Here is a 16,781-nt window from a genome sequence, read left to right as displayed (position 1 = left end):
TTTAATGCAATACATTTAATAAAGGGCAAGTTTGCCTTCGTGGTTTGATGAGCTGAATTCCAAACCTTTTGTTTGGGGTTTGAATCCCCTCAATGGCACAAAAAAGAGACATTTTTGAGGGTGCACTGTAGTGGAGCATTGTGGCGCATTGACCGATGTTGACCAGTCGAAATATCGATGATTTTCTTCCTTTTAGGCCGTTTTTTTCCATTAAATCGGCGATCCTCTTCGATTTTTCTCCACAAAATATTATGTCGACACGATATATTACTGATATATCCCGACATTTTCTTCCTTGTTTATGTTGTATTACTTCTTTCTTAGACAAGAAAAATAAAACCTAATTATATACTCCACGGTTGAATTATGTGATTAAAGGTCATTTCAAAAGAGTTAAAAGTAAGAAAATTGGAGAATGGAGTTGATATATCGCCGATATATCCTGACATTTTCCTCATTGGTTATGCTATATTATTTCTTTCTTAGACAAAAAAAATAAAACCTAATTATATACTCCACGGTTGAATTATGTGATTAAAGGTCATTTCAAAAGAGTTAAAGTAAGAAAATTGGAGAATGGAGTTGATGCAGTAGATGATGAGAGGATTTAGCATTATCATCATATGAGAAGACTGCTCAATACTCAGAAATCAACCTACAAACCCTGATAAGCATAATACAAAACACAGTTTTATTATAAGCTGCATGGATTCATCACCATGGACAAGATGATGCTTATTTTGCAACAAGCATATATATATATATGACACCCAAAGACATGTAAAACATATACTTTCGATTTGTCTGATTATCCATAATTTGGCTATTTCTTCAGCTGGTGTATGTGTCCATAATTGAACGAATTGCATTTGGATGATGGTTGGGACTCAAATCAGTAGGGCTGGACGTCCAAGCCTCAGGGTCATCTTCCCGGACAGAGTGATCGCTAGTCTGATTTGGATCAATGTTGGGAATCAAGGAAGCAATCTCGACCATCAAAGCCTCAAGGTCATCTCCCCGGACAGAGTGATCACTAGCCTCATCATCCATGAGGTGTTCCTCTAGGTAGAGAAGGTATCGCCTGAGGTCACTTATAGTCGCATGCCTCTTCTTCAAGCGGTGGTTCCACCGGTTCTTGATAGCATTAGCAGCTCGCCCACGAAGATCATTTTTTGCCATAGATGCCCAGCTGCAAACAACACAACACAGGAACTCCACCTCAGACTCAATCATATCATTATCATATGATAATGGAAAAATATGTGGATGATTCTCATTACCTATTCTGAGGAAGCGACATTTGCTGGATGATGATGTCATCTTCCTCTCGGGAGAATTTATCTTTGTTGATATCAGGATTCAGATTGTTCTCCCACCTCTCCCAACAACTCTTACCAGTCCTGTTCAGCTCTGCCTGCTTTGCGATAGCTGGCCAAGATAGATTGGGGTATTTGCGCCTAAATTCTTTAAGCTTATTGTCTTCATCTGGGGTCCATAGCGATTTCTTCTGCTGTGTTCTTGGCATTATGAATTTCCTGTGAATGGCTAAGCTTCAGGTGGTGTATTATTTATCGCAATGAGACAAACTGAACCACCCCATCGGACTTGAGGGGATCTGCCTTTAGTTCTCGTTTGAGTTGACGAAAAATAAGTTTCAAAATGCCAAACGGAAATGGGCATGGGGCCAAATGACAAACGGAAAACGGTGGTGCATCCCTCCATCAAGCACCTTTTCCACCATCGGACTTGAGGGGATCTGCCTTTAGTTCCGTTTGAGTTGTCGAAACACAAGTTTCAAAATGCCAAACGGAAATGGGCATGCGGCAACTGAAGACTGGTGCATTCCTCCATCAAGCACCTTTTCCAAATAGGCCATCAGCTGCAGATTTGTCACATTATTATTATTATCTTATGTTTATTTGTATTACATACTAGTTTAATTTTATTACTAATATTTTTGGGAGAAGGTTGTGAGGAGAAAATGAGAGGGAAAATAAGTGAAGAATGTGAGGAAGATAATGATATTGTTATCCACAATTGTAAAAAAGAATTATCTTTCTTTTTTACAGTCATCAATTAGGGATCATTTATTGACTATTTATTATTATCTTATATCTTATGTCTTGTTTGTATTACTTCATAGTTTGATGATGTTACTAATTTTTTTCTAAAGGATATGAGGAGACAATGACATATAAGGGGACAATGACAGGGAAAATAAAAGTCAACATTATAAAGGAGAGACAATAACTGGGAAAATAAGATATTGTCAAAGGTGACCATTTAGTCGATGTTTCTTTTGGGTAATCATCAATTAGGTGATCATTTATTGAACATTCAATATTATTATTATAATTGTAAATCAACAAAGGTATTTCTCAATTCCTTGTATCTTTATTAGAGGAATAATACTCATATATATATATATATATATATATATATATATATATATATATATATATATAATTTAGAGTCCTAAATTAGGAAGGTATTATCCCAAAGGAAACAATTTAATTATGGTAAGTATAGATATATACAGCTAACACTCCCCCTCAAGCTGGAGCATAGATGTTGATCATGCCCAGCTTTTTACAAAAGTACTCAACTCGAGTTCCATTTCGAGCTTTTTTAAAAATATCCCCAAGTTGCTCTCCAGTCTTCACATAGCCAGTAGAGACTAGATTTTCCTCAATCTTTTCATGAATAAAGTGACAATCGACCTCAATGTGTTTGGTTCTTTCATGATAGACTGGGTTCGCAGCAATATGAAGAGCGACTTGATTGTCACACCAAAGCTTCGCTAGCATTGTGCACTTCATTCCCACTTCACCTAAGAGTTGATGTATCCATATGATTTCACAAGTAGCTTGTGCCATGACCCTATACTCAGATTTTGCACTCAAACGGGATATAACACTCTGCTTCTTACTTTTCCAAGCCACTAGATTCCCACCAAAGAACACATAATAACCTGTAGTGGATCTTCTATCAAACTTAGAACCTGCCCAATCCGCATAAAAAAAACACTCAATGCGAGTGTGTCCCTGACTAATGTATAGTATGCCTAGACCAGGAGCCTTCTTTAGATAGCACAAAATCTGCTCTAAAGCTATCCAATGCTTTATTGTAGGCGCAGATGTGAACTGACTAACAACACTTACTGCATATGTAATATCTGGTCAATATCTGGTCGCGTCATAGTGAGATAATTCAGCTTCCCAACCACCCTCCAATATCTCAGGGTTGTAGAAGGGATCTCCATCATCTAGCATAAGCTGTACATTAGGAACCAATCCATGTAATATTCACACTTGATTGAACTCTGTAAGTAGTTCCAGAATATAGAAAATAGTTCTTTTGTCAAAATATTATAAGTATTTATCATTTTATAAGTGTAAACAATATTTATATTTGTAGTTTTCCTAATTTAACATGTTCCTAATGAATGCTATCATTTTATATTCCAAATCATTCGTTTTTGGATGGATTTGCTTCTGTCTTACTAGTCTCTTTAAGCAGATCAAGCACATACTTCCTCTGTGATAAGAACATCCCTTTCTTGCTCCTTGATACTTCTATTCCCAGGAAATACTTCAGTTCACCCAAGTCCTTTGTATGAAACTTGGAATGCATGAATGCCTTAAGATCAGAGATTCCTGCATGATCATTTCCTGTAATAGCTATATGATCGATAAAAATCGCAAGAAGTATGATACCAGTAGCTGATTTCTTGTGGAAAACAGAATGATCTTTCTTGCTCTTGTTCATGCCAAATGCTTGAATCTCCTTACTGAATTTTCCAAACCAAGCACGGGGACTCTACTTCAATCCATAGAGAGCTTTTTTCAAACAACAAACCTTTCCATACTCCCCCTAAGCAACAAACCCAGGAGGTTGCTTTAGATAGACTTCTTCTTCTAGATCACCATGAAGAAAAACATTCTTGATGTCTAACTAATATATCATCCACTATTGGGAAGCAGCAATATAAATAAATAGTCAAACTGAATTTAGTTTGGCAACTAGAGAGAAAGTATCAGAATAGTCTACTCCATATGTCTGAGCATATCCTCTAGCTACAAGCCTGGCTTTCAGTCTTGCCATAGAGCCATCAGGATTAACTTTTACCAAAAAGACCCACTTGCAGCCAACAACTTTCTTTCCTTGAGGCAAATCAACAAGTTTCCATGTATAATTGTCCTCCAATGCATAGATTTCTTCAAGCATTACATTCTTCCAACCAGGATGATTCAGGGCCTCTGTAATAGTTTTAGGTGCTGAAATAGAATCTATAGAGGCTATAAGAACACTCGAGGAAGATGACAGGTGATCATAAGACACAAAGTTAGCAATGGAATAGGTAGATTTGCAGTGTCGTTTACCTTTTCGAAGTCTAATGGGAAGGTCGAGATCACTAGAAGGATCAGATGACGAAGGAGCTGGTGCAAGACATGTATCTGTTGTCATTAGGTGCCGAGAGTACACCTGTATAATTGGTGGTTTGATTGGAGTAGGAGGAACATCAACAACAGTACCCAAATGAGCAAGAGATGCATTAGAATCAACCACACCTGATTGCCCAACAGTTGGTCTTGAATTAACCACTTGATACACAAGCCATTCTTCATCCTCCTCCTCACTTGCAGAACTTATGGGTGAAGAGAAAAAAGATGTGTCTTCTGAAAACCAACATCCGTTGATACTAGATACTTATTGAGATCAATCGAGAAACATTTATAGCCCTTTTGCAGTCATGAGTACCCCAAGAAAACACATTTTAACGCCTTAGGATCAAGTTTAGTAACAAAAGGCCTTGTATCTCTAACATAGCATGTACATCCAAAAATTCTTGGTTCAATTGGAAAGAGTGATATATGTGGATGTATTACTTTGTACAGAATAACAGCTTTAAGCACTACAGTAGGCATACGGTTGATCAGAAAACAAGCTGTGGAAACTACATCAACTCAAAATTGTTTCGGAACCTTCATCTGAAACATGAGTGCACGAGCCATCTCAAGTAAATGCTTGTTTTTTCTTTCAGCAACCCATTTTGAGAAGGAGTATCAACACAAGATGTTTGGTGAAGAATCCCATTGTGACTCATGTAGTTCTGAAATGAGTTAGACACATATTCTTTTCCATTATCGCTTCTTAATATTTTCACAAACACATCATATTGGGTTTTAATCTCAGCAGAGAATGCACAAAAATGTGAAAATACTTTTGAACGATTCTTCATAAAATAAATCCAATTCATTTGAGAAAAATCATCCACAAAGGTAACAAAATATCGAAACCCAGTTTTAGAAGTAATAGGACAAGGACCCTAAACATCAGAATGTACTAACTCAAACAAAGACTCAGCCTGTTTTTTAATCCTTGGGCATAAAGAACTACGATGATGCTTCACAAAATGACATGACTCACAATCTAATGAAAGTAAATTATCAAACCGATGACATAATTTCTTCAACACTGGTAAAGAAGGATGTCCTAACCGACAATGAGCTTCAATAGGAGAGGCAGTACTGACACACACAACTGGTCGAGGTACCCACTCATCAAGAATATAGAGCCCATCAGATACATGTCCTTTACCAAATGTCCGTTTCGTCATAAGATCCTGAAACACACAATGATCAGGGAAAAATGAGACACTACAATTCAAATTTTTGGTAAGTTTACTGACAGAGATTAAGTTAAAGGCCAAATTTGGTAAGTTTAACACAGAAGATAACGTAATAGAAGATGTTGATTTCACAGTCCCAGACCCTTTAATATCATAGGTAGAACCATCAGCAACAGTAATAGAAGAAGTAGAATGTGTTATGAAGGTAGAGAAAGTTTTATGATTACCTGTCATATGATTTTTGGTGCCTGAATCAATTATCCATTTGTTTGAGGAGGAGACAAGACATGTTTTACCTAACTCTGCCAAAGCACTAACAGGAGTAGATGCTTTTAGTGCTTCTTGATACTGTGAATATTTAGCAAACTCTTCCACTGTCATTGTGATGATCTTGTCTGAGGAGTTTGAAGATGTAGCAGTATCAGATGTAGCAACATTGGCAGTTTGATTTCTCCGATTCCGATTATGGAATTTCTTGCAGTTCTTCTTGGTATGGCCAGCCTCATGGCAGTAAAAACACACAATGGTACTTGAATCATTGCCACGATTATCAAATGCCCTGTTTTTGCCCTTGTTATTCACCCTCCTTGCATTCTCTGCATTTCCTCCTTTTGCAATAAGAACATTGGTATGCTAAGAAGATGGGATATTCTCAGTTCATAGAACTCTATTGAAAACTTCTTAAAGGGAACCAATGTCAGAACTAGAAAGAATATGAGATTTTGCAGTCTCAAACTCAGATGAGAGACCTGATAAGAAACTCATAACAACCATCTGTTCCCGTTGAGCCTGTTGTACTCTAACATCCAGATTGAAAGGCATAAGTGCATTCAATTCCTCATATACCTTCTTGAAGTCCATAAAGTATGCAGTGAGGGATTTAGCTCATTTTTCAAGACAATGGAAGGCATTCCATACATCATACATCCGAGATACATTTCCTTTTCCAAAGTAAAGAAAATCTAGATAATCCATTAACTCTTTAACAAATTCACAATGACTCAGCAGACCAATAATATCACTATTAATAGATTTTTTAATGTACATAAATAATCGTGCATCATCTTGCATCCAAAGTTTTCTAGTGTTATCATTAGGAGGTTCCTCAGTCAAGTGGTCATCTTTAGCAACACTCCTCAGATAAATTTTGATAGTCTTGCTCCATTCAATATAATTAGACTCATTTAATTTGTGTTCAGTTATTTTTGACACAACAAGCACTATATCAGCAACAAAATTCTTGTTCTCTTCCATGGCAATAAAATTCAATCTCCAAAGTAATTTTACACCCAGATAAGAGCAACCCAGACCAGAAATTGCAATTCACCACAGCAAGAAGAAAGAAAGAGACAAGTACCTCTCTTACAAGAAGGCATCAAAAACGTTAACTCATTTATAATTTTTCTTTCCCCATTTCTGCCGTAGCAATTATAAAACCCTTGACTCCCTCTCTTTCTCACCTCGAAATTTGTGAGGGAAAATGGATTGCCGATGTGGTGGCCAAGGTGGGCGAAGAGGAGTGTGCGAGAAACTCAGATCAACCAGGTTTCTAAGAAGAGCAGTTCGACTGGATCGGCGTCGAAGTAGTGGAGGTTCCAAGATTTACTCCGGTGAAGTAACAACAGCGAGGGTAAGGATTCCTTCATGTTTCTCACTCCTTCTCGAAAAGCTATGCGATTCTGTAATCGCCGATGAATCGTCACGATCCCTCGATCGACGTCGTGATTTTCTAGCGAAGGGAGCTGATCAAAGATGGAAGAGAGAAATTTTGGTTGCAATGGTGAAGTTGAGAGAAGAGAAGGTGGATGTAAATGACAAATTTGATCATTCAAAGGAAACGAGGAACTTCGTCGACGCGTCCCAAGAACATAATCTCACAATCCAAGAATGAGATCACCCTGGCCGGAAAACGGGATTGCGACGCCAATGGAACTAGTCAGAGGTCAAAAGAAGCTGCTACTCTCCTCCACGTGCCGACGCGTGAGTTGACGGGTCCTGCTTCTCAGTCATGAGCTTCACATATTTAGCTTCCGGTTGCAGGACTTCGAGTACTGACCGATTTTGACACCTTGCTTCTCCCATCTAAAGGTAGTGACACTACCAGGTCACTTTTATTCCGTGACCCAAGAAGAACATAGAATGGCAGAATGTCACTGGAAATCAGAGACTCAGAAATAACAAACCCAGAATTTGAGCCAAAGGCCCTAATACTATGTAAATCAACAAAGGTATTTCTCAATTCCCTGTATTTTTATTAGAGGAATAATACTCATATATATATATATACACACACAATTGAGAGTCCTAAATTAGGAAGGTATTATCCCTAAGGAAACAACTTAATTATGGTAAGTACAAATATATACAGCTAACAATAATTTTATGTTTATTTGTATTACACACTAGTTTGATTTTATTACTAATCTTTTTTATATATTTTTTTATCATCAAAATTGTAAAAATAATTTTTCAAATAAGAGTTGTAAAAATTATTTTTTTGTAAATAAAATCAAATTGGATTGAGAAATTGTATCAAATCATTTTCTTGTGTGTAAACATAAGAAAATGAAAAGGAAAGAGAAAAAAAAAAAACAAACTAGCTCAAGTCTTGTTAATTTTTTTTTTTTTTAAATTTTTAAGTTTGAATTTTGACTTTTAAAGTACATATATTTTTTTAAAAATAAACCAAAAAATATGGACTCAAAAGTCAAAACTATCCTCTAACCCTCCTTTCCTCCTCTCAACTACCACAATTTTTTCTTTTTTTTTTCTTTCATATTTTTTTCTTTTACTTTGATAAAGTGTCAAAACTTGCATGAAAAATTATACTAGCCCTTTACGCTCCTTTTTGGTGGGCGTAGAAAGAAGTATCAAAGTAAATTTTATTTGGTTCCCGTCAAGAAAAACATGGATGGAAAGGAAAAAAAAAAAGAATTTGAAAAATTTTATTTGATTTATCATAAAAAGTACAAATATATAATAATAATAATAATAATAATAATAAATAAATAAATAAATAAATAAAAACTATTTTGAAATTTATACATTTTCAAAATTTTCGGCCATGTTTGGTTCTTGAAAAATTTAAGAAAAAATGTAAAGGAAAGAAAATAAGAAGGAAAAGTGAAAGGAAAAAAGAAAGTAACGAAGAATAAAAAATAAATTCAAAACAAATAAATTATTTTTTTTATAGGCTTCTTTGATATTTTTCATAATAAAATCAAACAGAAGAAAATCATTATCCTTAATATTTTTTTCCTTAATACTTTCCAAGAACCAAACATAACGTTCATTTTTTTGTATAGGAGGAAAAAAATGAAAATAAATTTTAAAAGTATGTAAGAAAATACTTTGAGTTTAAATTTATTTATTTTCTTTATTATACTTTTCATTCCTTCCAATTTTCTGTCTATTTTTTTCTTTTTAAATTTTTCCTCAAACTTTACAAGATTTAAAAAAAGTCTTATATTCTCTCTATATTACAAGTACTAAAGAAAATAAGCAAATAAAAAAAGATATCCAAAACCTTTTGTTTAGTTTATCATGAAAAATATGATAAAAAAATCATATTGTGGACCCTGCATTTTCTCGTACGTTTTCACTTGACGGCGTGACTCACTTTTTTATTTATTTGGTGAAAAAAATGATTTTTAGGAAAAGACTTGGAGTCGCCACTTATGTTTGTTTTATTTTTTAAAGGGAAAACAAAATAAGAAAGAAAAACCCTAAGTGTGACTCCTGAAGGAAAAACAAGCCTGTGAAAAACTAAGTCTGGGTCCGGGGGTCAGGTTACTTATTGGGAAGGTACGGTGGTGAGTCGTAGCACCCCTCTAAGCCTGTATACATACGGACTCTACTAATCGAATTGAAGGAATTGTGACAATTAATTAATTAATTATGGATACCAAGGAAAATAATCATGCAAATGAGTATGTACAAGTCATAGTGAAAATCAATAAAAAAAAAAAATTGATGAAATCTAATTACCAGAATACACAAAATAAATGACAAAAGGATTATGCAAAAATGATTTATTGAACTAAATAAAATAAAATAAAATAGTTTTCAAGAAATTTCAAGGATTTTATTAAAAATGATTTTGAATTAATGATTTCAATTTATTTATTTACAAAAAAAAGAATCAATTTATTTTTTCAATTTCATTTATATTCAATTTTCAAAATAAAAAATAAAAAATTATTTACACTTATTGTATCAAAATAATTTATTATAAAATTTCAATTTGGGTACAAAAATTATTTTCACTTGTTTTTTACAAAAAAAGAATGAATTTTTACAATTTTATTTATAAAAGTATTTCAATTTGTTTTCATTTAAAAAGAGTAACTTATACAAATTATTAAAAAGAATAACTTTATTTACAAAAGAATTTTTAATTAAAAAGAAAAGAAAAAAAATTTAAATCCTCCATTTCTAAAAAATACTTTTAATCCCATTTTAATTAAGGAAAAATAATTCATTAAAAAAACATTTTTTGGACAATTTTATTAAAAATTAATTTTTGGGACAACTTTATTTACAAAACAATTTTTGGACAATTTTTATTAAAAAAAGAAAATTTTGGACAATTTTATTAAAAATAAATTTTCAAATTCTATTAAAAACAATTTTTTGGAATTTTCTAAAAACATTTTTCTGAATTTTTATTAATAAAAAAAACTTTCTTTTATTAAGAAGAATATTTTAAAATTATTATTTTATTAAAACATATTTACTTAATTATTCCTCTTATTTAAACAGAATTCTGATTTGTTCGATATTCAATTCTATACACACTCAATAAATATGTACAAACAAATATTTACAAGAACTAACAAAAATAAAACCAAATAAAAGTGAGAAATAAAATATGTACTCGAATAAACTTACAACAAGCTCAATGTCTTCTTACAGCTTTTCAAATCTCACTTTGTTCCATGAAATTTTGTGCTCCACGTATCATAAATTCGTACTCGACCAACAAGATTGCAGAATGGGTCCATGCAAAAACAAAAATAGCACAAATGTAAACATCCAAAAATATGTAGAGTCCAAAATAATTATTCAAGCACAAATTCAAACTTTAAATTAGTCCAATAAATTTCACCAATTAAAAATGGGCCCAAATTAACAAATATAACCCCACAAAAGTATCACACATATCATAGACCCTAATATAAAGTTTCCAAATTAATAGCCAAAACATAAGCTTAATTAATCAAACTCAAAACATGATAAATTAAGATAAATCTCATTATGCCTAAATTTAATATTCCATGATCCAAACCTAATTTAATATACACCACAATTGTCTCATGCCCAAATTAAAAAGTTCAAAATAGCCATACTCATATAAAATATTCAAGTCATCCAACAAATCTCACTCATATTATGGGTTCAACTTTATTTACAAAACAATTTTTATTAAACAAAGAAATTTTTGGACAATTTTATTAAAAACAAATTTTCAAATTCATAAAAGGATTTTTATGAATTTTTATTAATAATAAAAAAATATTTCTTTTATTTAAAAAGAATATTTTAAAATTTTTATTTTATTAAAACATATTTATTGAATTCTTCCCCTCATTTAAACAAAATTTCTAGTTTGTTCGATGTTCAATTCTGTACATGCTTTATAAATATATACGAACCAATATTTACAAGAACTAATAAAAATAAAACCAATAAAAATGGAAAATAAAACATGTACCAAAATAAACTTACAACAAGCTCAATATCTTCTAATAGCTTTTTCAATCTCACTTTCTTCCATAAAATTTCATGCTCCACATGTCATCAATTCGTACTCAACCAACAGAATTGCAAAATAGGTCCATGCAAAAAACAAGCTCAATGTCTTCTGACAACTTTTTCAATCTCACTTTCTTTCATAAAATTCCATGTTCCACATGTCATCAATTCGTACTCAGCCAATAGAATTGCAAAATAGGTCCATGCAAAACAAAAATAACACAAATTCAAATTTCAAATTAGTCCCATAAATTTCACCAATTAAAAATGGGCCCAAATTAACAAATATAACTTAACAAAAATATCCCCATGCCAATAACCATATTAAAAAAATTTCCCAGTTAATTACCAAAATACAAACATAATCAATCAAGCCCAAATACAATAAATCAAAATAAATCTAATTAGGCCTAAATTTAATATCTCATAATTCAAACCTAATCTAATAAAAAAACCCAAATTCACAACCAAAATTAAGCCCAATATATGCTAACCCAATTCACAATCAAAACCAAACTCAATTTAATAAATGAATAACTAAATAAATTAAACCTAAAATCACAAACCATCACTGTACAAATCAATAATAATAATAATAATAATAATAATAATAATAATAATAAATGTTTATGATGAGAAAATGAGAGAAAAGAGAAAGGGTCGCCTGTCGGTAGTGGCTCGCTGACGGCGACTGGCCAGTTGTCTTGTCTGCGGCAATGAGAGTTGATGGTTTTTTTTTAAAAAACAAAAACAAAATAATAATAATAATAATAATAATAATAATAATAATAATAATAAAAAGGAAGATAATAAAAAAATAAAAAATAAAAATGGAGGAGAAGAAATGGGACGGTTGGTGTCTCTACAAGTGGGTGTTTAGGTAGAGAACAAAAATGAAAAATGGGGAAGAAGAAAATGGTGGCCTCCGGCCGTGTGGAAGTGAGTAAGGAAAGAGAGAGGAGAAAAAATGGAGCAAAAAAAAGGGGGGCCCATAGTTCATGTGTGCTGTGGGGAGAAAAAAAATGAAGCGAGGAAATGGGGGAGCACAGCTGGGAATTGGAAGAGAAAGGGAAGAAGAAAAATGGGCTGCCTCTGTGTGTGTTGGGGAAGCTAGAAGAAAAAGAAAAAAAACAAGAGGGGAATGAGGGCAACCGTGTGGGTGTTTTGGGCAGAGAAAAGGGTTGGAGAAAAAATGGGGGGAGAGAAGAATGAGGGGTCGACTGTTCTTGGGAATGGAAAAAATGGGGGGAAAAAATGGTGGGAGGCTGACCAAAGGGGATTGGGGGGGAGAGAGAAGAGTATAAGAATAGTTGAGGAAGAAAAAGGTAAAAAGAAAAAGAAAATAAAAAAATTAAAAAAAAAGATGGGATGGTGGCCGGTGGTGTTGGGACTGAGGGAGGTATGGGAGGAGAGAGAGGAAGTGGGTGGGGTAGGTAGGGAATGAAAGAAGAGAGAGGAGAGAGAAACGAAAAATAAAAATAAATAAAAAATAAAATAGAATATAATAATAATAATAATAATAATAAATAATAATGTAATAATAATAATAAAATAAAAGTAATAGTAATAAAATAAAATAAAATAAAATAATATACAAAATAATAAAAGCTAATAATTAGATGGTGAGTGGCAAAAAAAAAAAAAACATATGTGATTGGAATTTAAAATCTAAAGACAAAATTTGACTCAAAATTAATGTAAAAATAAAATTGGGACAAATTTTGGGGTCTACACATATATAATAAAATTTATTTAAAAATTTATGTGTTTTCAAATTCTTCATTCTTTATACATAAAAAAAATTAAAAAAATTTGAAAAAAATTTTAATTCTTCTTTTTCTTTTATATATATAAAATAAATTTTTAAAAGAAAATGAAAAAATCATGTAAATTTAATCCACATTTCTCATCTCTTCATCTTTTTCCTTGTTATTTCTTTCCTCAATTCTCCATCATCCAAACTCAAAACTTAATCTTCGCCTCAAATTTGTAGTCTCTTTAAGCAATAGTGACTGGTCATTTATTGTAAATGAGCTTGGGCTTGGGCTCCACAAGTTGAATCATGTTTTGTTGTTTTTGTTTTTTCTTAGTCAAAATAAACCAGTTTTTATATGATCAATCAACCTTGTTTTAATAATTGGTGGGATTAAAAAAAAGGCCAAAAAGTCATGCACCAACTATATAATCAAACCAAAATGGGCCATTATGTAGAAATATTGTGTTGGTTTGGACCCAAATTCGTATGTTGAACCCAACCCGAAAATATAAATGGGCTTTAACGTTAGGCTTAACCTAGCTTAGGTTCATGGCTTGTAAACTAACCCAGTCCATGTCGGCTGGGCTTGGAATTGTCACTTTTGCTTTGCAATATTCCTCTAAGATGAGAAATGTTTAATGGTTAAATTAATGGAATATGGAATGTGAATCAAAAATTCATTTCGTTTACTATTCATTACCATATTTGGGTTAAAAGTACATTAAAAAAAGTTATTTTTTAAGCCAAAAAAGTTTTAGGATGAAGATAAATTTGTAATATATATATATATATATATATATATAAAAGAACAGAAGACATTAGATGGATTGAGGGCTTACGATTCTGAATATAAATATAAGTAAAGAATGCATGATGTTAATTCAGATATGTTTTTTTTGGTATAATGCAATGATTATCTCTCATCCATGAATGTAAGCTCATAATTCAAATCAAAATCTTTTGTGTTATGATAAAAGTGATAGAAATCCAACCTTCAAGTCCAAGTCCCGTGTACAAAACCCAAGTGGAACACCAAATTCAATTCATTTTCAGTGAAAAAGAAAAACGCAAACCCTGATAAATCAGCTATTATACTCATCTCAATTTCATTTCTATGGCCATACCAAGATTTAGAGAGAGAGAAAAATGTAGGTATTAGTTTGGTTGTTGGTAATGAATGAAATTTTCATTATATTTTTTTCGAAATATGTGGTCGAAGTGAAATTGGTCACCGATAAAAAAATTGGAAATATTTTGGTAAAACCGAAATCTCATTGAAAAATTCAAAGTGGGAGCATGTGTACATGGAGAGTTTTCTTGAAAAATCGATAATTTTTTTAGGGAATTTTAAAAAGACATTAGTGTGGACCTCACATTTTCGCTCAATATGTTCCCACTCGATGGTGAAACTCGCTATAGACCCCCCTCAGATGTGGATGTTTTATTTTATTTTATTTTATTTTATGATTTTTCTGGCCACCCTGAGAAGGAGTGGTTTCTTGGCCAGCCAAAGAGGATGGAAGTGAAAGGAAAGTAGCTGATGGGTGAGCTGCTCTTGGCTGTGAGGGGACGGGAAGCAAAAAAGAAAAAATGGGCGAGCTGTTTGGGACAGAGGACACAACTGAGAAAAGAGGGAACATAGCTGTTTGAAAAGGGAGAGACAACTGAGTAAAAAAAAAAGGGGGGGGGGGGGGGGGAAGGGGGGTTACAGAGAGCTTGGGTAGTCTTCTTGGGGAGCTCAGACAGAAGAAGATAGGAAGCGTATTTTTTGCTAGTTATAGAGCCCTGAGGCAGTTGGAGTCGGGGATTATTGAGAAGGAGAACCAAAGAAGAAAGGAAAGGAAAAAAAAAAAAAAACTGGAGGAAAGACAAGAGAAAAGAGGGGAAGATTTTTCTAAAGGAAGAAAAAGGCGTTTTTTGGAGACTGTTAGTGAGAATGGGAGGTTTTGGTGTTATGACTTTGTTTTTATATGTGTTTATGCGTGAACTTTGACCTTTGGAGGTGTTGTGCGAGCCACAACCATAGGAGGGTTAGTGATTGTGCTGAATTATGCTGTTGCTTTGCATTGAAATCGAGGTACAGTCTTCGAACCCTGAAGCTTTGGTTCCTGTTTCCAATATTTTTTTATTCTACGATTTCTGGGTCTTAGGTATTCTTTTTATATCTGTATTGAGATCCCAATTGGAGCTTTAGAATATGCCAAGAACGCTAGTCATTGCTATTGTCATGAGATTATTGGTTCTTCAAAGTTAGTTTTTCGTTCCCACCCCTGCATTTGAAAACCCATTTCTTATTTCTATATTTAGTTTAATTGCTTGTTGTGGGTGACGTCTTGTTTTTTTTTTTGGCTTATTTAATGAGTGAAACTCGATCCGTGAATTGATGGGAATGTATGGGAAGATTAGGGGAATGGACGATGCACGCAATGTGTTTGATGAAATGCGTGAGAGGAATGTGGTTTCTTGGTCAGCTATGATTTTCTTGGGCATACCAGCAAACCACTCAAAAAATGGAGTTGAGGAACTTCAATTATTCAATCGAGACCTTCCAACCTGTAAGAGTTATGGGAAAGTGGGCCATGAAAAGACATTAAGTTTAAGAACCTCCACTCATTCCACCACCAAGTCCATTCTTTATTCATTTATTTACTTTTTCCTTTCTCTCATTATTTCTCCCACTTAAATTTCTCCCAACCCTCTTTCATTCACGTGTAGCTCTCATTCCCATTTTAATTATTCATTTTATATATATATATATGTCAAAATTTAATTTCCAAAATTTCAATCTCCAAATTTAATTTTAAAAACTCCAAACTTCAACTTCTAGATATAATTTTCAAAATCCTAATTTCCAAAACTCTGATTCTCAAATTTAATTTTCAAAACTCCAATTCTTAAATAATTTTCAAATTCCAATTTCTTTCAAATTTAATTTCCAAGCTCCAATTCTTAAATAATTTTCAAATTCTAATTTCTTTCAAAACTCCAATTCTTAAATTTAATTTTTAAAGTTTCAAACTCTCAAATAATTTTCAAAATTCTAATTTCTTTCAAATTTAATTTTCCATAACTCCATTTTTCACATTTATTTGTTTAATCATTATTATTTTCGTTATTTTTATTATTTATTCATTTATTTTTAAATTTCCAATTTCCAAAATTCCATTTTTCACATTTATTTATCTAATCATCATTATTTTCGTTATTATTGTTTATTTATTTTTAATATCACATCTTTAAATAATTCTTCAAAATTCCTATTTCCAAATTTAATTTCCAATTTCCAAAATTTCATTTTTCACATTTACTTGTCTAATCATTATTATTTTCGTTATTATTGTTTATTTATTTATTTTTAAAATTCAATCTTTAAATAATTCTTCAAAATCCTGATTTCCAAATTTAATTCCCAATTTCCAAAATTCCAATTTTCCAATTTCCGAATTTAACTTCAAATCTCCAAAATTCCAACTTTCACATTTATTTATTTAATCATTATTATTTTTGTTATTATTATTTTATTTATTTATTTTTAAAATTGCATCTTTAGATAATTCTTCAAAATTCCGATTTCCAAATTTAATTCCCAATTTTCGAACTTAATTTACAATTTCCAAAATTCCAATTTTCACATTTATT

At 32.3% G+C, this 16,781-nt stretch overlaps 1 protein-coding gene across 2 annotated transcripts; it reads right to left on the bottom strand.

Moving 5' to 3' along the window:
• Nucleotides 1–521: 521 nt before the first annotated feature.
• Nucleotides 522–11,101, bottom strand: LOC104881980 (transcription factor MYB93). Of its 2 annotated transcripts, none has more exons than XM_010663807.3 (3): nt 10,523–11,101; nt 1,281–1,879; nt 522–1,189 (listed from the first exon to the last, which is right to left on the bottom strand). In XM_010663807.3, exons 2-3 carry the CDS (start codon nt 1,523–1,525, stop codon nt 832–834), a joined length of 603 nt encoding a protein of 200 aa, XP_010662109.1. In that variant the 5' UTR covers nt 1,526–1,879; nt 10,523–11,101; the 3' UTR covers nt 522–831. The 2 variants fall into 2 exon arrangements, with proteins under 2 accessions (XP_010662109.1, XP_019081429.1); XM_019225884.2 differs by having other exon boundaries at nt 1,281–1,535.
• Nucleotides 11,102–16,781: the final 5,680 nt, after the last annotated feature.

This window comes from Vitis vinifera, chromosome 16, assembly GCF_030704535.1.
Source record: "Vitis vinifera cultivar Pinot Noir 40024 chromosome 16, ASM3070453v1".
Classification (NCBI taxonomy): Eukaryota; Viridiplantae; Streptophyta; class Magnoliopsida; order Vitales; family Vitaceae; genus Vitis; species Vitis vinifera.
The sequence above is the reverse complement of the archived record's forward strand: the minus strand, read 5'-3'. Positions and strand labels throughout refer to the sequence as shown.

Excerpts from the sequence above, each read along its gene's own strand:
- LOC104881980 (XM_010663807.3), bottom strand. The coding sequence starts at position 1,525 with ATGCCAAGAACACAGCAGAAGAAATCGCTATGGACCCCAGATGAAGAC. Across the intron at positions 1,190-1,280 it reads ATGTCGCTTCCTCAGAATAG|CTGGGCATCTATGGCAAAAA; the intron begins GTAATGAGAATC and ends TGTTGTTTGCAG.